At 40.3% G+C, this 27176-nt stretch overlaps 1 protein-coding gene across 1 annotated transcript in view; it reads right to left on the bottom strand.

Annotated features, from left to right (window-relative positions):
- Window positions 1-8463: 8463 nt before the first annotated feature.
- brinp2 (bone morphogenetic protein/retinoic acid inducible neural-specific 2) overlaps window positions 8464-27176 on the bottom strand; it is a 123908-nt gene continuing 105195 nt past the window's right edge. The window contains exons 6-8 of the mRNA XM_028594345.1: window positions 14801-15023; window positions 10635-10941; window positions 8464-9874 (exon numbers count right to left, since the gene is read on the bottom strand). Coding sequence (XP_028450146.1) covers window positions 9053-9874; window positions 10635-10941; window positions 14801-15023 — 1352 coding nt within the window. The 3' untranslated portion in view covers window positions 8464-9052. The remainder of the gene's footprint in view (window positions 9875-10634; window positions 10942-14800; window positions 15024-27176) is intronic.

Here is a 27176-nt window from a genome sequence, read left to right as displayed (position 1 = left end):
TGCCATCGTGTGCAGTTTGCTAGCTGACTAGTTCACCCCTACGACACTAGCCTAGCCTACTGTATGAATGAATGAATGAACAAACGATCTAACAAAACAATATTAAACTTGAAGGAGGAAATGTGGGAATTGGGTTAAATTGAAACAAGGAATGTGGTGTATAATTGTATGAAATGCATGATGAAAATTGGCTAGCAATTTCGCCAAGCAAATGCACTGTGACGCTACGACCTGCTATATGTAGCTGATTCTGAACGAACTCGTCTTTGAGATGAACGTTTTCTAAGTCAATAAAATTTTAACACAATAGTACATATTTGACCAGACATTTTTTGACATTTTAGGGGAAGCTGAGCTTCCATTGCAGTCTTAAAGAAATCGCCTCTGCTGGGTACACAAACTACATTCCATGTCTCTAATATCCAAAATCTGAACAGCACCCAACAGGTTTTCGTATTGGAGCTTTTTCCACTATTAGCTTAAGAAGTCTTTCTCTCCTTCCAATGCTCAGAGCACACTTCAAATTGCTATATTGCACAAATCAAAAAAGTGCTGCAGTTTAATACTTAATAGCCCATAAGATTACAATGTTACTGTCTGGGATAGACATAAGTTATCCGTAGCAAGTTGATGGTCTTTAAAACCAACAGGATATTGGTATAAAACTGTTATACGACTTGAGAACTGAATATAATAAGATATAGATCCCGTCTAGCCTTCCTGCACTTATCTCCTTATTTGCTGTCCTAACTTGGCTCTGTTGTTTTGCATTGAGTTCTTAACCCTCTAAGTATTGATTTTATCAAGCTGAATCCTCCTAACAGACAGGTTGGTGAATCTATTGTACACTTCCAGGCACTTTCTGCAATACTTTGATTTTGCTTGATTAGCAGTAAAATATCTTTCAATATCCTGTAAGACCTGTAAGCAGTCTTATTTCTGGTCTGCAGCATATACAGACATACAGTAACATCAAATACTATCCATTATCTCTGCTTTGACTAACACACGGCGCCGCTTTACCATCTACGCTGTTGACAAGTTATTTACTCTTAAACTGCAAATAAATCCCTGCAGTGATACATTAGTATCATGGCTGAGAGAAGGATTATTGTCCCACTATAAGCCACTAAGCCATTAGTCCACATTTTCATCATCTATATGTGGTTTATATAAAAAAAAGCTACTACTGGCCTTTCCTAACTGTGACCAAAGTTTTTCTTCAGCAAAAAAAAAGAAGAAAAAACTTTGAGCACAGCATGTACTTCAGGTCTGGAGGTGCTGGAAACTGCAAGATTACCACGTCAACTGAAGAGTGTTAATAAAAGATCATTGAACACATTTTTGCGGTTTGAGTATGAGGTTTTCTTAAACTTTTCCTAGTGAGCCAGCACAGTGATTTTTTTTTTAACCTCGAACACAGGAGGTCACCTGTCAGGAAAACCTAAACAGGTTACATTTCAACACAAAACCATTGATGTATTTCTAGATGAGGACAATCTCTAATTAATGGGCCTAAATCCTGTATACAGAAAGGGGAGGAGGGAAACTATAAAGGATGCAATGCAATTTAAATAAGCAGATGAGATTAGGTTCTGAAACTACAGAGCGTAACTTTTACTGCTCAGGGTCATTAATCACAATGTTTAATGTGTAGAGGAGGGGTGAAATAAGAGGGGAGGAGAGGAGGGGGTGAAAAACACACAAAATAAATCAGTAGGAAAAATGCCACTTGGAATCAGTTGAATGAAAGGGTTCTTTCAAAATCCACCACGGCTTAATTTTTAGAGTACGAATATGACAGGTTTTCATTTCCAACTTGTTTCTCTCCAAATAACATAAACTCTGAGTTTATGTACTACTTCATTCTAAAACTATGCCATGTGGAGTTGAATAGAAATAGGAAAGTGTATGATGTTGTCAAAGTCAACAGAGTCTGGCACTGCTGCTCACTATAATTTATTGTCAGTAAGCAAGTTAATTAGCTAGCATTGGGTAGAAAGGCTTCACTAAATGTTCCTATGTACCTCGTACAGATTATGGCCGCCTGTGGCCAGGAGTTTTAAAAAATTAAACGCATACCAAGTGTTGTTTTGTACTTAGCAACTGTTGCATTGTAACACAATGTGTCCAGCCCTACTACAACACGTAATAGGATAAGCACCTACAGATTATGGATAGATGGATGGTTGGTTGGTTGGATGGATGGATGACTGGATGGATGGTTGGTTGGTTGGTTGGATGGATGGATGACTGGTTGGATGGATGGATGGATGGATGGTTGGTTGGTTGGATGGATGGATGGATGGATGGTTGGTTGGTTGGACAAGCGGATATTATAAGAAAATTCTATCATATAGTTCTATTTTGTATAATCTATTCTAATCTTAGTTATATATATATACATATATATACATATATAACTCTTATTATTTCTTTCTTTTATCGACTTGTATGAAAGAGCGGTGAGGGGCAAAATAACATCCTGCCGGCGCCACTATGCAGGCTTATTAAAATTGGTTGGTTTTGTGTGGCAGTAGGGATGGCTCTCATGCACCCATATTCTGCCAAAGTGCACACACAGCTTGTGTGATGCTGTGATTATTTGTGAGGAGGATTTGCATTTTGCTTAAGAAATCTGCTGTTTGTTTTGGTGATAGCTCTCACTCTCTCTGTGATGTTGGCACGTTGCATCGACTAGACTAATAGCATCTCATTTTGGTTTCAGAGCTGGAATTGTCATAGCTAATGTTTGCGGTACTATAAGAGGGGAGTAGAAGTAAGTTAGGCTTGTTGTTAGCTTTTCTTTCCTGATGAGGGAAGATGGGTCAGAGGGCGGTACACTATTAAATGTAACGGATGGAAGAGGTCAGCCTTTGCTTTTTTTTTTTTCAAATTAATGTATTCACCTTCAATCTGTAGTGTACCTACCTTTGGTGTGATAATAATAACATATGGTTATTTATGGGGGAGGGAGGTCATGCATTTTCCACCAGTCACTCAAGGATATTCAAGAAAAAAAAGTTGTAGCTCCAGGTAAGGTCAAGAAGAAAAGAAAAAAAACAAAGTCACACCCCAAAAACTTCAACAAATATGTCAATCAGGAGAGACTTTGCTGCAAATATGCAAAGGATTATTTGTACATATGCATAATATGAAATGTACAAAGTCTTTGGAGATTAAACTCCATCTTTATAAAAATAATTTTAAAGGGGTAGAGAAGCCAAGGCATATCCCCCCGATGGAGTGTAGACACTGGTGGTGGTGGCGAAGGAGCCCGAAAACAGGACCGAAGGAGCCGAAGGAGCCGACGGGAGCGGTCTGCCGGAGGAGGACCCAGGGCGCCGTGGGTGACGATGACTGGAGGAAGAAGAGGGGGAGGAGGGTTGCATGCTTTGCCTGAAATGACAGCTGACAGCAGCAAAGAGAAGAACAGAATTAAAGCAGGGATGCCATGCTGTGATTGGCTCGTGAAATTCATGGCCAATTCTGGTTGGTTTAACTGAATCGAAACAGCTGATCAGTTTTAGGAAGAGAGAGAGGTGGATGAAGTTTAGAAGTCTTTACACTGAACTTCATTAGTTTTCACTGATGAAATGACAAGACAAACAACCTCTAAAAATATGCCATCATAGGGGTGTTGATATGATTTATTTGACCATGTTGTGTTTAATAGAAGGCAGGATGTTCGGACATGTAATAATGTCAGGGATAACAAGCAATTTTTCATCGCGGTCTGTCTTTAAAATTCTGACAAAGAAAGAAGTGTGCTGCAACACCAGTGAATTTGTAATGTGACCTTGTCTCTTCTTGGTGGGAGGTAATGAACGAGTTTGCCAAGTGAGTCTTGGAAAGACATATGAGGAATACATAATTTTTGTACTTGTACGTGTGAAACTGACGAGGTGTATAAGACTTGAATTTCAGATTTGTCAGCCATGATGCCGCTGTTGATACAATTATAATCAACCGCCTTATATGAGAACAACTCAGTTTGCCTCTGCCTCTCCCAGTGAAGGGCAAACAAGCTCAAACTTTGCATTTCAATGTCCGCCTCCCGCTCACACTGTCTCCAAACATGAATCATTTCTCTGGATACATTTGTAATAATGTTATTTGAAAGTAATTCCAAGCCCTCAAATCTACACTGTTATTGATGACTATGTCAAATGACCTACAGGTACACACACACACACACACACACACACACACACACACACACACACACACACACACACGCCAGGTGATTTCACCAATTCTACCTCATTAATTCAAACAGTCTGACTTCTTAAACATCATAAATCACTGCGAGACTAGCAGCCCAACCCCCTCTCACCTTTTCTCTCCCTTCCACTTTCTCTCAACCTTATCTTCCCTCCATCTCTCCCTCTATGTCATCCATCCCCTTTTCAATCACTCTCTCATTTTCTCTCTCTTCTCTCTCTTCCCCGCACTTCTTTGGGAGGTCCAGAAAGTTTGTAGTGTGCAGTCTAAATAGCGTTCTGATGGATTGGCTGTCTTCCACAGGCCTGAAGATTAGCCCAAGGGCAAACCCACTCCTGTTTCCTGGGTGCCAGGCTGAAGATGAATAACTCTTTATTAACCCAATGCAGAGTGACTCCTTTTCGCGCCTCATTATGGGGTCGAAAAAACAAAAAAGCAAGCTGCTCAAGTTGGCCGATGTGGGCCCCTGTCTCTGTCACTCTTCCTGTCTCTCTCTCTCTCTTTCTCCGTCCCCCTCCTGCTTTCTCCAGCAGATAAACCAGCAGCCTGATGTAATGTGACAGTGTGCATTTGGTTCATGTTTGCTCCCTGACAACCCAGGAAATTGGCTTTTCATCTTACAAAAAACACCACACTCTGTATATTAGAGGACATTCATCTTATTATGAAGGGCCGGGGGTAATTGGAAGTTTTTGCATCCATTTTATGGAAACGTACTGAGGCCCAGATTTACTCAGGCTTTTGCGGTGTTCTTTCAGTCGCAGATGAGACGTATTCTTCCCCAGACTAATGCAACAAGCACACCTTTTATGGCACGTGTTTGCACCTTATTGTAAGTGCATTTCAGGGAGGATTTTTTTTATCTATTCTTTTGGAATGTATTAAGGTCAGTTTTGCTTTGAAAGTTCTCTGCCTTTAAAAGACTAGACATACAAACATACACTTTACACAAGAAATATGAATTTTACTTACATTACATTTTACTTAAATAAATGTCAGTTGGTTAACACAGAGTTTGGCGTGCATCTCCCTCCTTTGTTGTGGCCTGTGAGCCATTACAGTTAGGTACACTAAGGTTGCATCAGAAATCGCATACTATGCACTACACACTCAATATGTATTCTATAGTTCAACGTACTTTTGTGTAAATAAACAGTAGTGTGTATCTTTTCGGATGCACTAAGCTGTCATTTTCAACGTCACTTCCTGAGAACCTCCTTGCCGTTGGAGACGCGTAACCATGGTAACTACTGCCGACCTCCGCTCTAGCAGCATCGCCAGATAATGCTTAAATTACTGAAAAAGGAAAGCATCTAGACCGGTGACAAAATCACAGATTTGTATATGTAGAAATGTAAATTAAAACATTTTTGACATTACAGTTGCCTTGGTTGCTTTCCGTTTGTCTGTTTCATGCGTTGTTACTACCCCATTGCATTGTGGGTTACTTATCAGCCCGGCGTAGTGTCCAGTGTTTGCTGGAAATACTGTAATATTAAGTCATCATGTACTATTGGTTTCATCATAAGATTTTGGACATACAAAAAAAATCACACATACTGTTTTAGCCTACGAAATAGCATGTTAGTATGGAATTTTGGACGCAACCAGAGCAATGTAATGCTAATCTAATACAGTGTAATACAACATTCCTGCAATAAATCCTATCTTCATGGAGGTTTTAATGTTCAGTTGTTTTTTTTTAAGATTATTTTTTGGGCATTTTTTCAGGCCTTTATTTCTATAGGACAGCTGAAGACATGAAAGGGGAGAAAGAGAGGGAATGACATGCAGCAAAGAGCCGCAGGGCGGAGTTGAACCTGCGGCCGCTGCGTCAAGGAGTAAACCTCTATATATGGGCGTCTCCTCTATCAGGTGAGCTACCCAGGTGCCCTAATGTGCCGTTTTTTATTGAAACTGTGTAAGAAAGTTGTTGATATATAGTTGTTGGTCTGTATTACACAATATAATTCAACAGCACCACAAACTACAGCCTGTGAACTAACTGCGTTGGTTTTAGCCAGGTCAACCTATAAACAGGCAAATGAGTTTAATCCAGTCCCTCCAGAAAAACTTGATTATGTGAATGCATAATTCAACGCATAATCAGCCAAAGTCCACATATTTATGCGGGGCCGCATTTTTTCAAATACGCTGCACTTTCGCCGCATGAATTGCCGATTTCCACGCAAAATATGCGGGGCTTGCATGATTTCAAAATTTCTGCATTTTCGTTGCAAAAAAGTCCCATATACTGTATCTTAGCAGAAAGTTTAAATATGTTGCGTTTACTTCACACAAGAGCAGCCATTTTCCCGTTGCCATGGGAACGTTATGAAGTGACGTAATTACGCAACGTGAACATCATCGAAAAGCAGGGTGTTGGGGGAATCACTTTTTTTTTCTCTTTTTCATCAAACATCAAGTTTCCACAATTTCATCTCTTAAAATTGCATATTCCATCGCATATTCCATCGCATTTTTTAAGAAAACGTGCTGCATAATCAAGGATTTTTGCCCGCAACAATCACAAAAAAACTCTGCATTTTTCTGGAAGGACTGTTAATCGGTACGGTCATGTTGATTTCGAAAAGTTAGCGATGCAATTTTGCATACGTTTTGTCTTTTGCTAAAATTAGTAGTTATATAACGAGACTCAATTTCTACAGCCCTGAGAGCTGCACTGTAGCCTATTAGTTAGTAAATAATGTTTTTTTTTTTTTTTAAATGAAGAAATACAAATATAGACCTATGAATATAAACTAATAAAGTAATAATTACCAATGAAAATGAAAAATCTGATAACTTTTTAACAGTGGTGGGGGGTTGTTCATTTAACTTGAATTTGATGTTTAATACACTGTGAAGTTATTCATGCTAGAAACACTTCTTCCTGTTGATGAGACTTTTACAAGGAGCGTTTGGCTGCATTTCCCTCGAAATTCTAGTGTTGTATCAACACCATCTTCCCCGCCACATGCGCACATTTGCACTGCAGTAAATCTGGCTCTGTGTCTGGACCGGGTTCTCACATGGCGAGGACAACGGTAACACAATCTAAATATGACTTGTCAACAAATCAAACACACCCTGTTCTGTAATATATATCAATAGGTTATTTTATAGTACACATGTTATAACAGTGATAGTTGAAAGCAAACAAAGAAAAAGGATCCCAAATAGATAAACCACTTTGTTTTTACTTAAGCAAGCTGAGCACAGGAGAACTGCTGAAAACGACATACAAGGTTTACTGACTTTCAGTGAGAAATTAGTGAAGTAAATGCAGAATCATAGCAAGTATCATCCTGGTAAGTTTGCAGCTCTCAAAAGTACCTTCAGTGCCCTGCAGAAACCTTGTAACTCCAGTCGCTGACATTGGACCAACATGTAAAGAAAACTGTTTCACTGACCTGAGACTAAACCAAACCATTGAAAACTTGTTTTTTAAAAACCATATTAAAATCCACCATGATTAATCCGTTACTGAAAGTTTGTCTAATTGGAGATAGAAGGATTTTGCAGAACAATTACAGTATGCAGGTACTGGTGTGCACTGTGAATAGTGACTCAAAGTTTCACAACACCAAATCAAAACAAGTAACTGCAGAAATTGTGACTGGCATTTACATGGAAAAGCTACATTATCACGTATTCCGGAGAATGTGTCGGTTGTTCTGTCTTGGTAGAAATATTGAAATATAAAAAGCAATACAGCTTTCGCTGGAAAACCAAACACGGAAACTAAATGTGCTTCTTATCTTAACATTGACTCTCCATATAAGGCATGAGTTTGTTTTGTTATAAACATTTTTTTGGTCTTTGCACTCGGTTATCTAAAAAGCAATGTGCACTTGTCCACACCTGGGGTTAGATGGAGCGTTATTTACAGCGCTATATCCTCAGACCTTTTTGTTACCACATCAGAAGATTTTCAGCTCAAAAAAAAATAAAAGAACTCAACATTGAAGATATTTCGCAATTCATTTTGTGTTCACCTTCTTTTGGTATAGACACACCACCAAGGACAGAACATCACTAACAGGCTTCTCACTCGGATGTTAAGCATAGATACTTACACGTTTTCAAATGCCAGATAAAATGGAAGGCAGGAAATTAAAAGAAATATTCAAAGACAGTTACATGGGTCAGGATTATCAAATTTTAAACTGTTGAGCATAACATAACAACTCATTCACCACATATATAATATTAGCCCATTTTCCCTTCCCACAAGATTGTTCTGTAGCCAAAGAAAATAGGGTTAGAAAAGGGGAAATCTTCTCTTCTATTTACTCATTTTTGAAGACCCCTTAAGAGTTCCTCTTTACATATCAAAATCGCTTTTGCAAGGCAGATGTCTTAGGTATACCTAATGACATCGGCTCTTTGAGGTTCCAAAATCACAATGTTGTAAGATAGTCTCTTAACTTCATCCAGTCTCTTAACTTCATCCGGGTTTGCCAAAAGCAGGGCAGTAATAGCAAAAGTAAGCCTCCAGGCTAGTACAATAGAGTCTCCGAAAGAGAGTCCAAGTATCAGCTGGTCTCCCAAAAGTCCACAACATGACTTCAATGTTCATCAAAGGGCTCTGGTAGCAATTTCTGATTAAAAAAAAACAAACACCATGTGACACCAGTAATCCAGCCAAGAGTGACCGTAAGAAACGCCTAGCCTAGTCAGCCTTTTAGAGTTAGGTTGTCCTAATTATCCAGATTTGGGTTCAAGAGGCTAACTTAGTAGGACCTCCCATAGCTCAGTCTAGCAGCAATGGCTGCACTTTGTGTGAGTAGCATCACTCCTGAACCTGACTTGTGTGCTAAGATAGCTAGCTGCACAGCAGGGCCAGCTCAGGTTCAGGAGAAGCGTTGGGAAGCTTGGAGTTGAACATCTGCAGAGAGTCCTTGATGCGTGCCACCTCTCCGGCCGACAGCTTGAGCCGGTGGCGCAACAGACAAGAAAACAGGTCCAGCGGCTGCGGCGCTGGTGGAGACAGTCGGTTAATCCGGTCCCTCATCTCCAACAACATCAGAAAGGCAGCGTCCTGCGTACCCTGCGTGTAGGGGTAGTCCAGCTGGAGAATCAGGTCCTTGATGCCCTCAGGATCGAAGTGCATGCTGTATCCAAACACTTTGAGCGTGTTGATCTTCATGTACCCCAGGTTAGACGTCTGGTCATCCAGGTCCAATGGTTCATAGAAGAGAGTCTCATTCGCCGTTGGATCATCCGTGAGTATGCGGCTTCGCAGGTAGATGTGCACCGTCTCAAAGAAGGACTTCCATTTGTTGCCCAGAGACAGTGTCCAGTTGTAGCACTGCGCCGTGACGACGGCGTCCAGTCGAGTTCTCTCCCAGTCAGGGAAGTCAGGCTGGTTCACTGGCATGAACCAGCTCTCTGAGTGACTCCCCCCGAAAGGATTCACATAAATCGCAGGCACGGGCTCCAGAGTTGAATTCTTAGTCAAGCATATCTGGAAAGAAATGCCCATCAGCATGTGGATGAGATTGGACTTGTTTTTGTTACTCTTGAGCGTCAGCAACATTCTCTTCCTCCAGGCAGGATTGAACCAGCTTCCCAGGCGCACGTCGTTGCTGATGTAAATGGCGTGGACCTCGATTCGACTGTCCAATCGCTGGAGCAGGTACTTCACCTGAAGAGAGATTAAAGAACTGTGAGATCACATTCACTCTAACAGGTAGACAGCTAACAGACAGATCACTTATATACCGGTTCTCAAATATACATATACAGCATTATACATTTGTCTTCCTGTTTGTAATAAAGGCTTTCGGTTGTGTTAAGATTAAGGTTACTTTCTCAGATGGTACAAAGTTTTACAACTTTTTTTCAGTAACTGAGTAGTACTCCTCATTAAGAGTAACTAACCTTTATGTGTAAACTCTGTGGAGTGGCCTATCAATGTCATAGAAAAATACTGACATCAACTTTTTAAAGCAATATTTGAATAGCAAGTTGTTCTGCCCAGCGATCAAAAGGAAGTTAATCATAAAAATGAACAAAGAATCAGATCAATAGGAATCAATAATGGAATGCATTAAATATTTTACTGTACATATTTATATTGTTTTGCTAGTACCTTTCTGAGAAGCTTCTATTCTCACATTGCTAAATTATAGTGTCATATTTAATTTTTGGTTTCTGTCAGAGATTGCAGCATTCACAGCACTGTAGCATCCATATAGAAGTACAATACTAACATTCAGTTTGCCATGTGGTGATGTATTTTAATGCATTGTCATTGATATTCCTATTGGAGGTATGTTTCTGTCTAGGCACAAATAAACCAGTACCAATGTGTTCTTTGACTTTATGATCTTTAGTGTAATCAGAGGTACTGTATTATTTGGTGCACAACGATTGGAATACATATATGGGAAGCTTTGAGAAACCTCAGCATCAGGTAGGTCCAGGTCAAAGTTCAGGTAGTGATCCTGGGATGCAGCGATGCTTGGCCTGCAGGAACCCAGGTGGAGGAGGTTGCCGTGGTGACAGGCTCCGCAGCGGGTTGCGTTGTCAGTGCCACAGGAGGAGCAGGAGGTGGAGGCGGTGCCCACAACGCAGGGAATGACTCCCTGGCAGGTGGGCTGCTCCGCAGGGCAGCTACAGCTCTTCACCTCCTCGGAGAAGGAGCCCAGCACTCCGTGCTCGTTGCAGTAGAGCAGAGACTGAGCCCTGTTCAACCAAAACCTAACAGTCCTGCAAAGGGGAGAAAAAAAGCAAAACATGACTTGTGTACCCAGTCCAGCATATTCCAACACAGAACACAGGGTAGGTAACTGTTTAACTAGCCTCGCATTGCCAGACCTTCCTCCACAGCACTGCAAAGGAGGGTCTAGCTAGTCCACAGAGCATTCTGGGATGGGAGAAAAACGTGCTCTGGTTTATTGGCATTTCTTTAAACCAATCACAATCGTTGGAGTGATTGGTGCCGCTGCAAAACAGCCTCAGGAAGGAACTTGTTTTGGTGGAAAATGTGTACGTTCAAAGGTTGTTTTAGTTGTGCGAGAGAAAACTCAGATTGGACAGAAAGTCTAGCTAGCTGTCTGGATTTACCCTGCAGAGATCTGAGAAAAGGTTAACCATAGTCCTCATAAATCGACCGGAGTTTAAAATGCCAACACAAAGAAAGCCCAAGGCAACGGGTATCCGGCCTAAATGAGTGAAATCCGGCTGAATTTCCGTCGGCAATGGAGCAATCCTACTTCCGGGATTGAGTTATAATTGTAAACAGAGGAACGCTTGCACTTTGTCAATTGTACGACGTAATGTATGGCGCAGTTTTGCAGGGTTGCCATTTTTATCTGGGGTGAGTGAAAAACATTGCGGTTGCTATTGACTGTAGCTTAGAAAAAAAACTTTGTGGAGGATGTCCTATGTCACGCTAGAGATGGTTTTCTTTGACCAATCAGTTGTCTGCAGTGTTTTAATTCCACCTTCTAGTGTCTGCTCAGCTTGCTTGGAACCTCCACTGAGGTGGTACCTAAAAAAGGAACCATTTGGTAGTTATGTGGTGGCGCCCTTCCCCCATTTTACATTCCATCTGCTCCTTCCTTTCTCTCATCCAACCCGTACGTTCTCAGAGGCATAAACTGAGTTAAAAACTAAAGTTGGGGCCTAAATGAGGATTTCCCTAGACCACACTGCTGTTTACACCATTTGCATCCCATTTTCCATAGGTGAAAATGTAATTCACAGTCCGCTCCAAATTACAAAAAAAATTGGATTGTTTATCTGTTGCAATTTGACACCTTTTTTATTCTAGAAGGGTTGGTATTTGGTATGACTGCAGCAGAGATGAAAAAGCAGACATAAATAAATTACCATCCACTTTGGTGCGGTAACGACAAGTTCAGACTGAAAATTGGCTCTGCAGAGATTCTATCCCAAGGCTAAGTTCAGGAAAGCACACACAGCATTGCCCAAACGCTCCAGCAATTCCTTACCCCCAGGCCTATGTAAATAGACAAAAATGAATGATGATAAAACAAATGGATTTTTGCAGAAGAAAATATGGAGCTTTTGCAGCTGAGCAGCCCCTGATAACTTGTTGTTGTTGGTACAAACTGGGTTAAGACTCCGAGGGACAGAGGTGAAACGGAGAGAGAGAGAGAGATAGCAAAGCAACACAAAGGGGACTGAGGGAGAGAAATAAAGACAGAAAGTGAGGTAGAGTGCGAGAAGGGGGGGATGAAGTAATGGGTATAGAGTGAAAGGACTGTCAGGGAAATTAAAGTCCTCTGTAAACAAGTGCCGAGCTGTCAGTCTGGGAGAGGACTTGATTACAGCATGCCTCAATTCCACGTACCTAACCACACAAAGACTCTCACCATTGGTAACTAGACCCTTCATCTCTTTTACACTTTCCCTTTCTTTCTGTCTTAGTCTCCATCCCGCGATCACATCTCTCTTCCATCTCCCACATTCTCTTACTTTCTTTCCTTTATTTCTCCTGGGTTTTCTCTCTCTCTCTGGCTGTTCACATCTCTCTACTCAGCTTCCTTTCCCTCCCTTAACACATGCTTTTCACAAGCTTTTCTTCATTTCTCCCTTCGGCACAGCAACCAAACTGCCACGTAATGACAGCTGAGTGAAGCTTGTAGGGGTACTTTGCTCAGTCTCAGGGAGTCAGTTAGCCTGTCAAATTATTAGTAGATGGTGGTATCAACAACAGTGGTGCTTTTTTTATTTATCTGCTCAGCTGCAGTGGCAGTGAGTATGTTTCCCAAAACCTGCACATTTATTTATTAAAAAACTTTGCCCAATATCTTTGGGAATTACATCAGATTCTGCACCGAGCTATGCCCCGTTTTCTGTCTGTGCATAAAATGGCCCCAAAACTTACAGCATGTGGTGACGTAGGATGGGAGCCATGTGAAGCATAAAGTTGAGAATGAGGAATTAACATGCCCGACAACAGACTTATCAAACAAATCTTCTATCGGGATCAACGCAGCCGTCAACATTTTTCTGCATTTTCTGTCATTTTACTGTGCTCCCAAATTTCTTTGTGTGCTCATTAACTTGAATTAGGATTCAACATGACAATTAACTTTAGTCTTTGTTGTTTTTTGATAATCACTAATAAATTAAAACAATTTGTACAGGGGCAAGTAAAAATTGACTAGGGCAAGTACATTTCAGACTAGGTAAGTGAAAAAAAAACATTAACGTAAAAACCTTGAATGGTCAGAAGTTTTGTGTAAACCAAAACTGAGAACGTAGAGTCTGATTAAGTGTAATTACCAGCCATAGCACTATGCATAACTCTCGCCAAAATGCAACCTAGGGTCTTTTTGTGAATGTACCCAAGTCAAACTTTCGTTTAAAAGCATAATTAGGACGGAAACCGCCACTTTTAAGATTTACCGTATTCTCGTTTTCGGTCAAATGGCCTTTTGAATGAGAGTGATAGAGGCACTCTACGATCGCATCAAAATCGCTATTAAAACACTAAGAAGGCTCAACATGAAACTTTGCTCGAAGTATTACCAGGGGCTCTACACATGAACTTGAACATTGAGAACATTGTTTGTGTACACAGAGTTTACTAAAAAAGGTTTGAACAACTCACTTTAGCTGTTGGTTTTTCCGGTCGCCGCCATCTTGCCAGTCAAAAAGTGTTGATCTGCGAATGAACAGACTCCAGAGGAGGAAATGTCATTTTTATATGAGGCTCCTTTTTCAACTACAAGGTCAATATTGTTTTTCACTAACGCCAAAACAACAAATTATCCGTGCATATATATGGAACTAAGCTTCAGGAGCTTTCCATCTTTACTCTCCTCCCTGTTACATTGCATTTGGAGATAGACTTTTTTTTGACTGGCAAGATGGCGGCGACCGGAAAAACCAACAGCTAAAGTGAGTTGTTGAAAACCTCTCTTTTTAGTAAACTCTGTGTACACAAACAATGTTCTCAATGCTCAAGTTCATGTGTAGAGCCCCTGGTGATACTTCGATCAAAGTTTCATGTTGTGTCGAGCCTTCTTAGTGTTAGAAATAGCGATTTTGATGCGATCGTGACTGCTTGAGTCTTTACAGTGTCTAAAGAGATATCGCTTATATAAAATGTTGATGATTATTCCTTTTGCATGAAGTTGTTTCTAGGCCATTCCACCTGGGAGTGTTGTGGGCAGTTGATACAGATGAGTAATTCAGGTACAGCTATCTATGTCGTGTTGCTACTACTCTGTCAAAATGCCCGAAGCTTTAAACAGTTAGACATATTTACTACTGTACAATCTGTTGGCAGCAGACGTAGCCCAAAGCTGAAATCACAATGCCAGCAATCAACAAATACATGTTTTGGATGGGAATCAGCTTAAAAGAATGCAATTGTGTAGACCACTGGCATCTTTCCGACCTTTCTGTCTGTATACCTTTTGGGGTTTTGCTAAATTCAAATCTGAGCTTGGTTTTCCCACTTGGGGTGGTTTTGTTAGAGAGCCTACAGCTGTAATGAATTGGCACAAAGCAGCAGGCAAAACTCCCAGTAATCACAAATGATGTCTTCTTCTTTATTTTTGGTTTCTGTCAATGTATCCCAGTGATTTACCTCTCTCTGGGCAGACTGATGCGAGGATGTTTGGGGCAGCGTTTGCTCAGGGTGAACAGTTTCCTGACGACCTTCTGGGCTTTGCTCAGGACCAGGGCAGTGCTGGACTCCAGCTGGGCATAGCGCTTCTGGAGGGACAAGTCAGCCGACCAGAACTTGGCAATCATGGACACGTTCAAAAACCGGTCTGTGGGCAAGCGCTTCAGGAGGGCTTTGAATTCATCTGCACAGAGGGGGAACAGAATCAGAGAAAGGGAAGGTTGAAGACACAGAAAACAGATCAAAATGAAAGGCTCTCAAGTCATTTATATGTTAACAATATGTTTTTTGAGCATTGCAAACTTATTCACCACAGTCTACTTTATCCCCAGTGGCATGCAGAGATAATGAGTGAGTAAATGGGGGAGTTTCATGTGTCATTTGAATACAAAAAAAGCTATTATGTTCTAATGAATTGCCAATCCAAAGTAAACACCTGTGCTTCAATCTGCAGTCATACTCATTCAACTCACCATTAGAAGCTCATCGTATTCATCACAGTAGTCATTGTCATTTAGAAACACTAGTTATCTTACGATTTACAGTATGGTGTCACATACAGATGGGCATTTTCACTGACGTCGTAATTCTTTCTTTAAAAGCATCACATGCTGAATAGACCAAGGATGCGGTAAAATGGTGAGAGGCTCTATCTCTGTGGTGCTCCACTCTAAAAACACAAATGCACAATAAACTGCTGGTATAATGGTATAATTCACAACAAATTCTGCAGCTGTTGCAGCAAGTTTGTGTCAAAACCAAACAAGGTTGTCATTTTACACAAACCTAACAAAAAAAATCTGAATCAATGTTATTTTTAATGGAACTAAGCATGGACATGCAATGTAATAAATTCAATAGAATGTAGTACATTGAACAGCCTTAGATGGCAGGTCCCACAGGTTAGAGCCATACAAAATGAATATGTTAAAGAGGCATACACTTTACTGACCTGCCTGCCAACATTTTTCAAACTAGATGCCCTCACTCAGTACGTTTATATGCACACCAATATTCCACTATTATTCCGAATATGACAATATTCCAAATTTAATACAGGTCATGTAAACAGCATATTCCGCGAATAAGGCATTTAGCATATAGCATTTTCCGATTAAGACACGTGGGATATTCCGGTATTATTCGGGTTTTAGAGGCATTGTTTGGACATGTATACAGTGCATTCGGAATTTGAGTCTCAATCTGGGTTGTTATGGTTGCTGTACACAAACCAATCAGCCAACAGTTTGCAAGGCTGCAGACCCGATAAGAAGGAGAAACACAGCTACTTTTAAACATTATCAAAGACTTGGATATCAACAGGTTTTTGGATATGCACAAACATCACTACGGCAACCTTTTCAAGAAGCTGGTTGAAGGAATGATAGACGCTGTGTTCGCACGGTCCAACAAGTCCGCCGCCGCTGGTAAAAATTCTGTTTTTAACGGCTACATGTAAATGGGAATATTAGTGGAATATTCACTTTCATTAGCCATGTAAACAGCTTAGTTGGAATATCTTCTTTTTCGGAATTAGGGCGAAAAAACAGAATATTATGTGCATGTAAACGTAGTCATTGTGTGATGCAGGTTTCTTTTAACCCATTCTGAGAAACCCCTACATCGTACTCCATGATTTTCCAAGAAGAGTAGAATTTTGATACTATACAATGAGACAATTGAGACTTTTTATTTGTTGGCATTTAACCCTATAAGGCCCATAGTTGCAAAATTACACACATCACTTTTCGCTGTCCTAAAAAAGAGCCGTAAATGTTTTTTTAAAGTACACATTAACATAGCCAAAGGGTCAATGGGTCCTATTAATTATCCTTGCAATGCCATTGGCTGGTATATGTGTTTATAGGTCCGGCCATCTGGCCATGAACTCACACAACCTGCAAACTGTCCTTCAAGCTCATCTCTGTTTTATTGAACTGGATTTGTCAAGAAGTAAGTAAAATGCCTTTATCATTTTGTCTGTGATTATTACAATGTTTAGAACATTCACTTATTGTGGAATACATTCATCAAATTTGTCACTGGCTGAACATTTCTTATCAGTAACCAATACTGATTTTTCTGGTCCAGATATCGCCAATTATGCTGTTTCCGTCCACACAATACTGGAGTAGTTCCAGTTCCAGTTTGTTTCAGAAGACATGACTCATTGCATTATTGCAAATGAACATGGCTGAACACCCGGACTAAGACGAAATTCAGTTTTAAATGTAAGAGTCCTGAGCTATAATTTAAGAAAATGTGCCTGGTTTTACTGACCTCGTGCTGTTCTAAATGTTTTCTAAATGGTCTGTTCAAAAACTTTAGAAACAGCTAAGTTTTCCCTGATCACTGTAAACCCAGATTTAGCTGTAATTTTTTTTTTTTAGTGGTCCCTACTTATTCTTTCATGTTTTGTTAAAAAAAACATATTCATTACTAAATCACATTAAGCATATTAAGCAGAGATAACTAAGTATGTTAAGTGTCTGTATGGGAGGGATGGGGTCATTTGAACTGTTCTGCCTGAAGCCTCATGGGGAAAAAAACACGTTCTGAACGGTTTCTATCCTAGTTATGGTGTGTTTTTAATAACATTCTGTCAATGTTGGGTGGGCATTTATGTCATCTGGGTTTTAGTTTTGTATGGTTGATTTAGTTTTCATTTTTATCTACATTTATCTGTATATTTGTACGCTGACTGAGACCCGGGAGGGGACTGATGGGCTCTGGGCAGTCAGAGTGGAAATCAGTAACTATCTCCTAAATGAAATTTTCCATGCAGTGCAGTACATTGGAAAATTGCAATGTTTTTTGTTGTTTGTTTTCCTTTCTGTTTTTTTGGAACAAATGTATTGAAATCATACTGTCATGAAGGAAAATAAGCAATATTTATACAAACAAATTATTTCTTCAGTAGTTACAAGTAGCCTAATGTTTTATATCTGTAATGTTTCTCTGCATGTTTAACTTAACATGCCAATTTTAGACAACATGACTCCAGAAAAAAATAATTTATGTTTACTTGTGATTTTTAGTAATGATTGCTAATGTAAACTTGATTTGTCTACTGCATCAACTTATCGCTCTGTGATAATACAACTTAACCTGTTAGGTTTCACCTGTAAAATTTTAAACTGTTTAAGGCAACGGGTTTCCACGCAAATTTCTAGTAAAGTCAACTAATTCAGTATAACAGCGTGGCTACCTTAGTCAGAACAGCACCTACTTTGTTGTACTAGACACATGGACATCTACTGTCCCAGGCAAACCGAAGAGAGACATTCAAATGCTGCTATCAAATCAAATGGTTATTATTTCACAAGTGTGTATGTGTAGAATTTCCAACATGAAAAGATTGGGCACCGTTTGAGTAAATTACACTGAGAATAATATCGGCACAGAGGACAAAGCTCGTACCCTGTGCTGGGTTTTGCCAAGAGCGTTCCGGTGGTAAGATAACTGGAGTTCCATTATGAACCACTGGGCAAATATTGCCAGTATGAAGCCTCTGGGATACACAAACCTATTATTTCCCTTTCTCCCCAAGCCAGCTAAGTAAGACCTTTTAGGATTGTTCTGGATCAGTTGGAAAATGATATTCCCATGTGCTGTTGTTGGCAGGGAGACAGAGAGGAAATCTGCAGCCAAGCCAACCTGAGCTGAGCCCAACTGATGAGACTCAAGCCTATTACAGTGCTCAGTGATCCCAGATTGCACACTGGTGTATCCCTCTCCTCCATTCTCTTTGTGTCTGCCTCTTTCCCGCGGTCTGATCGTTTTCTTCTGGACTTGCGAGTCGGGGTTGTCTCGTTGTCTCACTTGAGTTGTTACCTGTCTATCTGTCTATAGTCTGTATCCTTCACTGTTGGCTGCCTCTCAGATCTCTGCATGTTAAATTGAGACAGCTGGCTAGACTATCTGTCCAATCTGAGTTTTCTCTCGCACAACTATTTTGCAGCGGCTCTGCAGAGTTTAGCATCGCCCGTGACGATTCTGATTGGTTTAAAGAAATGCCACTAAACCAGTGCACGTTTTCCTCCCATCCCCGAATGCTGTGTTGAGTAGCCAGACTCTCCTTCAGCGTGCTTTGGAGGAGGTTCTGGCAAAGCGAGACTAATCTGTCTGTTACTCCCGCCTCTCTGTATGGACATGAGTAGTAATTAGTAGGGCAACATTAACTTTGTTATGACTCTGTTTGTTGGATACACATTCCTCAGCTGGTCTGTTTTTAGTGCTTTTTTCATGTCACCTCTACCGATCTTCACAAAGCGTTAAAAGCTACAGTGAACTGAATGTGCAGAGTTCGTTGCTTGAAGGACAAAAGACACAAATGCCACCATTTAAACCTCAAACTAATGCATGCCATGGAAAAGTTGCTCAGTAAACCTTTACTCCGACCGAACAAAAGTGTCTCTCCAGCTGCTTTCAGAGACAGAATATGCTTTAAATGAAGAATCATGCAAAGGCAAATGAGTTGCTATATAAGTTATCAACATGAATATGTTGACTTCCTGACATTGAAGTTAAAAAATGTTTTAATTTCTATTGATTTAGCTTTCAATTTTGTTTTCATTTTAATTTTGGAATAGTATATTTTTGTCTATTCACAATTTCAATGAGTTTGTATTATTCAGCTTTCATTTAGTTTTAATTTTTTGTGTGCATCTTTTTTAGTTTGTTTTGCATTTGCTATTGAATTCCATGCCTTAATGCCAAAGAGCAACCTTCTAGATATGTTGGACTCATAGAGATGTCTCCTTGAATTCAGCCTAACATACTGTACGTTGTATCTTTCAGTCCCCTCAGGAATTCAACAATTCACGCAAATTCAACCAATCACCGTGAATTTAGTGCAACACGCAAATTTGACCAATAACCGGAGTTTCCCGCGACTTCAACCAATCACAGTAGTCCCACGTGCCAGACTTTCCCAAGCGGGAGTGAGAACGGGTTGACGTAACACACGTCAATTTTTGCTGAATTCATTTTGTCCACATATCTGGAACAAACTCCCAGAAACATGTAGGTCCGCTGCAACTCTCAGTTCTTTTAAATCTAAGCTAAAGACCTATCTTTTTGATGTTGCTTTTCTTTAAATAATCTATTTTATTAACTTTAATTTCTTATACTGCACTGTAACTTTTATTCTTATACTGCACTATCAATTTTATTCTTGTCTTTTAATGTTTTTAATTTGTTTATTGTTTTTTAATTGTTTTCTAACTGCTCTTTAATGTTTTATGTAAGCACTTTGAATTGCCCTGTTGCTGAAATGTGCTATATAAATAAAGCTGCCTTGCCTTGCCTTGCCTTGCCTTGTTTTCTGATATGAAGACGTGTGTAACTCGAACATCTCACATTTCAGACCATCCTGCCAACCTGTATACATTTTCACTCCAAAGTCCACTGTAAGGATTTTTCACTCTAAAGTCGCTGAAAGCTGCTGCTGTTTCCTGTCGGCACTCTGCAGCGGGTGGGTCTGCCGCTCAGTTCCCTCCGCGACTGACGCGTGCACACACGATTGATGCAGGAAAAACCGGAGATGAGAAGTAAACAATGACCTAAATTGAGGATAGCTACACTCGTTATTGTAAGTGCAATAATAAGTTAAAGTCCAATAAGTACTTTATCAAACCGTATGAATGTGTGGCCCAGGCCAGGATAGGAAATGAACTAACAATGTAAAGATCAACAAGCCATTGACAGAAATGTCCAAATTTGTGAATTGGTGCGATGATAATTACCTTGTTCTAAACGTTTCCAAGACTGAAGAGATGACGTTTGACCCTCGGGGAGTCGGTGCCCACAGGTCACACATGTCGACAGTCTCTGTTGCAGACTACAGCAACGGTTGCATTTCTTAAGTCGTTTGCAAATTCATGGTGTCGATAAAAAAATGTATGTTGATATTTGATCAAGCAGTCCTGGAGAGCCTGGTCAGGTATGGTATTACAGCTTGTGCATTTGAAAACTAAACTGTTCCGATTGATTCATACTGCCTGGAAGATCATTGGTGTTAAAGAGCACTTATCCATGCTAAGTATTTATGAACAGGCTTCTTTGCGACAAGCCAATAGAATCGTTAGCGACACGTCTCACTTTCTGTACACATGAGACGCTGCCATCAGGTAGGAGGTTTAAAGTTCCTCGCTGCAGACTTAACCTAGTCTGGTTGACACCAGACCTTTCTCAGTTGTAACTGAGTGTAACTGGTTCTCAAATCTCAAATTTGCCGGAAGTTCTTCAGGGTTTACCCAGGCTAGACTTAACCGTTTCAAAAACTCATTCATCCCAGTGTCTATTAAGCTCCTAAATAGCCGCAAGTAAAAGGCAGAACAGGCCTGCACGACGATGGAGATTTGTAATTGTTGAACTTGTGGTCTCTACACAGATACTTATTTTTACATTACATGTCATTTAGCTGACACTTTTATCCAAAGCGACTTACAATTGATCTATATATGTCAGAGGTCACACACCTCTGGAGCTACTAGGGGCTAGGTGTCTTGCTCAGGTACACATTGGTTTATGTATCGCAGTGGGAATTGAACCCAAGTCTCCCACACCAAAGGCATGTGTCGTATCCACTGCACCATCACCAGTAATGTTTGATTAATGCATTGCATTAGTTAATCTTGATTCATTCAATAAATTATTATTTCTTTGTCTTAAATCCACCAGCCTTTTTCATATTTGCAGCATCCTGAGCCTTTTTGGTAAGGTGAAAACTCAGCCAAGAGTAGTTTTAGTTCCCCCGAAACAAGTTTCATCTTTTATATTGAAAGAAGTATACCAACAAAAAAAACTTCTTTTTTTTGCAATTTTCACTGTCTCTCGCAACTTCATTGCAACAAAAATACAAAAGACATTGCAACTTTAATCGCATTTTCTTTACAAAAGATTGATCTTTGGAAACTCAGCTAGAATTTAAAACAAACGTTTGTGGACTCATCATTTAAAAGCTAAACACAAAATCGATCAGAGACCAGCTAATCAGATCTCAGTCAAAACCCACAAAATGCCATTATCTCTATTTCTGTAAATGTGGAAATAAAACCGATCTGTGTTCCAATATGGCTGCTGAGATGGCAGATCACCTCATCTGACACCCTCTTGTTAATAGAGTTAGCTCATCAGAATCTCCCATGTGATTTCTGTTTGAAAGAGCCATGCAGTGAGACTCATTGTGACCATTCGCCAGTTAGATCAATGCTTCCGTATGCCTCAACATACTCTCCTTCCCTCTGTCCTGCATCTGTCTTCATCTCTCTTTCCCTCTATCAATCATTGACTCACACACAGTGGCACATACACATTCATAAACTTCCACCAACCCCCCCCCCCCCCATTTCTCTCTGTTTTCAAATCACTCCCGCTTTGCTCTCTCACTCTGCCTTTAACACTCCCTGAGCATTCTTTCGTCCTAGCCCCCCCCCCTCCCACCCACTGCCATCACGCTTTGGAATTTGTCTGTCTGTTTTCCTCCTTTTCCTGACATTTATGACTCCACGTCCCACATTTATGGACAATTTGGCTCACTTAAAATCTATCCTCCCCATAAAGGGTCACTTCGCCGTCCTGAAATCTCCATCTCTAGGCTGAGGTAGTGATTGATGACATCATCAAGCAGAAGCGACAGCTAAGTGACTGACTGGCTGGCTGAGGCCTGTTCATTTAACTCCCTACAAGGACATGGGTTTTAAAAAAAAAAAAAAAAAAGTCTGAGCCGGGATTTGAACAGTCATACGCAGTACAGTGTAGTGGAGAGAGAAGTCAACCAAACTCAACTGCTTTTTGGTTTTAGCAAAGCTAGTATTGTGGCTCTAGGGATAACAATGTCGGCCACTCGGTCCAAAATGAAACCCAACTATCAGACAATTATTGGATGAATTGACTGGGCGCAATTGGATAGTCCTTCAACCAATCAGACCAACAAAAGCTGCTTGCCGTCGCTGTGCTATCGTCATCGTGTAACGCCCGCCTCAACGGTTGTGATTGGTGCCTCGATTTGGAAAAATTGGAAATGGGCTTGAATGAGCTCTTGGCCAGACTGACTTGCAGAGCAAATCTCAAATTTGCCGGAAGTTCGTCAGGGTTTTCCCAGGCTACGAACGTCCCCTAACTTTCAGAGATGGCATATTTTGTTGTTTTTATTTTAAAAACTATAAGCAGCCATTCAAATTACAGAAATCTCTCAACTAAATATTAACCTCACATGCCAAATGGTTTGTTACACAGAACCATCTGAGAAGCCGTCACTGGAAACTGTCTGATTTGGATTCTGAGCCAGTCTCTTTGTAATAACATTCACCTTCCTTTGTGGGGATAATGCAAATCTCAGAGTGTACATATTTGGTACCCTGCCTGATGTTTATACTTGAGATTATTGAATTGTCTTATAGTGCAGCATCCAATGTTCTCTCAATCCTATATTCAGTTTGCATTGTGAATCGTTTGAATTAAACATTATTTTCGCTACGATATTGGTGTTTTTTGATCCTGTGTATAAATATAATAAAATATCCTGTCAAAAACCAAACAAAAACATTAATCAGTTAACCCTTGCATATATATATATATATATATATATATATATATATATATATATATATATATATATATATATATATACTCACTGTCAGAGTCTCTGTCACAGCTGGAATTAGAATTGATGGATTTCCAACTGCCTGTCACATGTAGCAGTGAACACCGCTGTCTGGAACATCTCTCCTCCCTTAAGATGCCTTTTTTTCTGTGCAGTGCCCCTGTCTGTCACTTACATCTAAGTGAAGATCCTCTCATTAAATCCCACATGATTTCTCGCAACAACAACTTCAATAATCATCTTTCTTCCTCTGTGCCTTTAATTCAGTGGCAAACATGACAGACATTAAGGTTGAAGTTGGGATGTCTTCCGGCGAATGCGGCAACGCTTTCCCTCTTTTCTTCTGCAGTGACGCCGGCTGGGAGAGACGGAGCGGAAAACAGAGGGTCCAGGGCTGTCGAGTAAGCTGCTATCTCCATCACTTCAAAGTGTCTGTACCACATTAAACGCACCATCCATCATACATCGCTGACGCTGCTCACACAATAGTTAGCAGGGAGGATTTTATGTTTGGCAGTCTCTATAGAGGCTCTATTAAAAACTAGACTTAAAGTACTTTTTGAAGTCGGTCACTGCACAGTGGATTGATTGATCTCTTAGAACACTGGCTCTATACTTTAGAGAACACTTTACTTAGGGTATAAATCCTACCACTACATGTGATCATTTTGATTTTATATATAAAGTAATAACAGGGGAAAAGTCTTGATTGTGAGTAACCGTGAACCCTATGGAGACATACAGTACTGTACATGCTGTATACAACAAGTGTAAATGTTATGCACAGTGATGAAAAGTGTATATTGTCACATGTGTATCTGTAAATACTGTCAAAAAGGAACAAGTAAAATGGTAAAAGTGTAGAAACAGGTCTTTTTCCTTCACTATTGAGTGATTCATCACAATACACTCAAATTACATTTGCTTCTTAATAAAGTAAGCTTTTAGTTTTGAGATAAGCCCATAATCCCCTAAAGACTGGCAGTTTTTCCAGAAACTTCTTACATAATTAGTTGAATCCTTCAAAAAGGACAAGAGCGCTGTCTATACTTAACTTGAGCTGAACTCATAAATTCATAACTATACACTGACTGAACTATATATTATGAGCAGAATAATTAAAGTTGCATTCATCTCGACAGAGGCATAGACTTTGGGCTATTTACAAAACATACTACAGATGTGTTTTATCATGTTTCTATAAAAATGAACATATGTACTCACATGGTTAGAGATTAGGTGTATGACAGGATATTTCCCAAATATTAGACACATACAGTGGCTCCTATAATACAGAAAGGGACTTCTGAATGCTGAAATAATGTTTCTTTTTTTTAATAATTCTTTATTTTTTGGGGCATTAATGGCCTTTATTTTTGACAGGACAGCTGAAGACATGAAAGGGGAGAGAGGGAGGGGAATGACATTCAGCAAAGGGGCTGCAGGTCAGAGTCAAGCCTGGGCCCGCTGGGTTGAGGAATAAACCTCTATATATGGGTGCCCACTCTACCAACTGAGCTATCTGGGTGCCCATAATATTTATTTTTTAAATGAATTCACTCATTCCACTTTTGCTCATATTTAGTTTTGATGCATCAAACGTATATTTAGATTTACTTTACATTTTAAATCCTAGCAGTACAAACTTTGCAGCTTCTACATCAGCGTTGCCTCAGAATATGACCTGACTGACTTTTTTTCAGGCATAGATCAACTGCTGACCTCGATTTGAGTATCGTATTTTTAGAACACCATGATCTAAATGCAAAAATGTGGTCAGTGTATTTACATAGAGAACATTAATGGAGTTTTTTGGAGGAAAGCAGTGGGAGCTGCTTTTCACGCTACAGCAAATGCAACTTGATAGTTGTATTGATGCATGTACTACATTGCATACCCTCTTCATTCATTCATCTGTTTAATTAAAAGAACATAGTTTGCATTAGAAAACGCATAATTGAGGTCATCTTTAAGTACCCCTGGTTAACCATACATGTATTTGCTTCATGCCTTACTGTGACGACACGGTAACATTAGTGAGTTTCCGCTATTAGAGGCTGCAAACATCAGTGAGCTCCACTCTTTTTCCCCTTTGATGTTTGCTGTTCTAGAGCAGCACATTGCTGGAATATGCAAAGTTTGGAGAACTCCTTTTTTTGTGTTGCCATTTCCAGGTAACTCCATAAACCTGTCTAGCCTACATATTCTATTAGAAGAGGTGGTACACTGTTTAAAAGTCACAACTAAGTTTTTTTCACAACATTTGAAATATTTGGGCTTGTGGAGGATATCATAACATTTCATGCCAAAATGCTTACAGACCAGGTGAAGCAACAAGACGTTGGTGTTTCAATGTTTTTTTTTACCACCAGGACATGATATTAAAAGAGGAAATAATCAAACAGTAAAACAGTTACTTGCATACTAACTTTACTTAAGTAACACTACTTGGACCTGAGTAATAAAAGTGGTCTACTCTGGCCAATCCTGTTATATCCGTCCAGTGGTGCAGTCTACGTGATACGCAGGTATACGCACTAAGGCATGGATACCCAACCCAAGGCCGACGGGTCCCGACGGTACCCGAAGGGCCGGACCGGGTTCGGACAGATATTTAGAAATTATGGTCAGGGTCGGTTCGGGCTCGGTCACATCAACGCGATAAGGCAACAGCTTATTAACGTGCGCTTGTTGCCCCGTGTGCGCTGATGCGCTCATCTGTTGACATTTCCGAATGCCTTCCTACAGTTGCTTAACAAAAGCTTTCCACACAAACAAACGTAGACTACATGTGTCATTGAGAGGAAAAAAAATGAGATTTTAACTGTGTCGGGCTCGGGTCGGGCTCGGACACAAATTTCTTAATACCTGTCGGGTTCGGGCCGGGTTCGATCACGGTTCTGTCGGACGCGGGCCAGCTTCGGACAGTAAAATTTGTCCCGATCCGGACTCTAATACCCACTAGGAAAGCTCCAGGATTTCCATATACCCACTTAAAAATGCCCAATGACACGCAGCAACATACTTTCCATTATATTTTTGATATATTTTGAATTGCCATCTGTTATTTTCTTCTTCGCATAGGCTAAATTGCTGCATAAAAGTGTATCTGAATACAGGAAATGAAGTCGTTGATGCTCAAAACTCCCTTGGGGGACACCCAGACCCCCTCCAAAGGCACATTCTGGCCAATATATATACATGTATATACAGTACAGTATACCCACTAAAATACTTTAGACTACACCACTGTGTAAGTCGCCCTGGGGAGCTGAGAGGACACCATGTACCAACAGCTCTCATTCAAATTCTTCACCTGAATCACTAAGCTCCAGCCTTCAGTGGAATACAAATAGCCCAAATGACAGCCCACTTCCCTCTATGTCAGGCATTGCTGTAGGGGATGTCTGGCTTTCCTAGCTGAGTAATTGTAACTTTGTGCAACTAAAACCCACAAAAGACAAGCTACTTTGCACTGGGGTGGCATCAGCTGAATGAAACCGAAGCATGTCTCAGTCAAGCCTGACATGTTATCACACAAACAAATCCAAACATATGTGACGGATTCACACTCGACATCTCCAACACAGTCCCTGGCATTCCTTCTCAAACCCTTTGCCTAAGTGAGAAATGGGAATCATTTCGATTCTGGAAACCAACATGTGGACAAGCACAACACGTTGGGGAAGTAATACTATCAGGGTGCGCCCTTTTTGGACTCTTGCGGTT

Source organism: Perca flavescens, chromosome 12 (assembly GCF_004354835.1).
Source record: "Perca flavescens isolate YP-PL-M2 chromosome 12, PFLA_1.0, whole genome shotgun sequence".
In the NCBI taxonomy this organism is placed as follows: Eukaryota; Metazoa; Chordata; class Actinopteri; order Perciformes; family Percidae; genus Perca; species Perca flavescens.
Note: the sequence above shows the minus strand (reverse complement) of the source record. Positions and strands in the feature narration are given on the sequence as shown.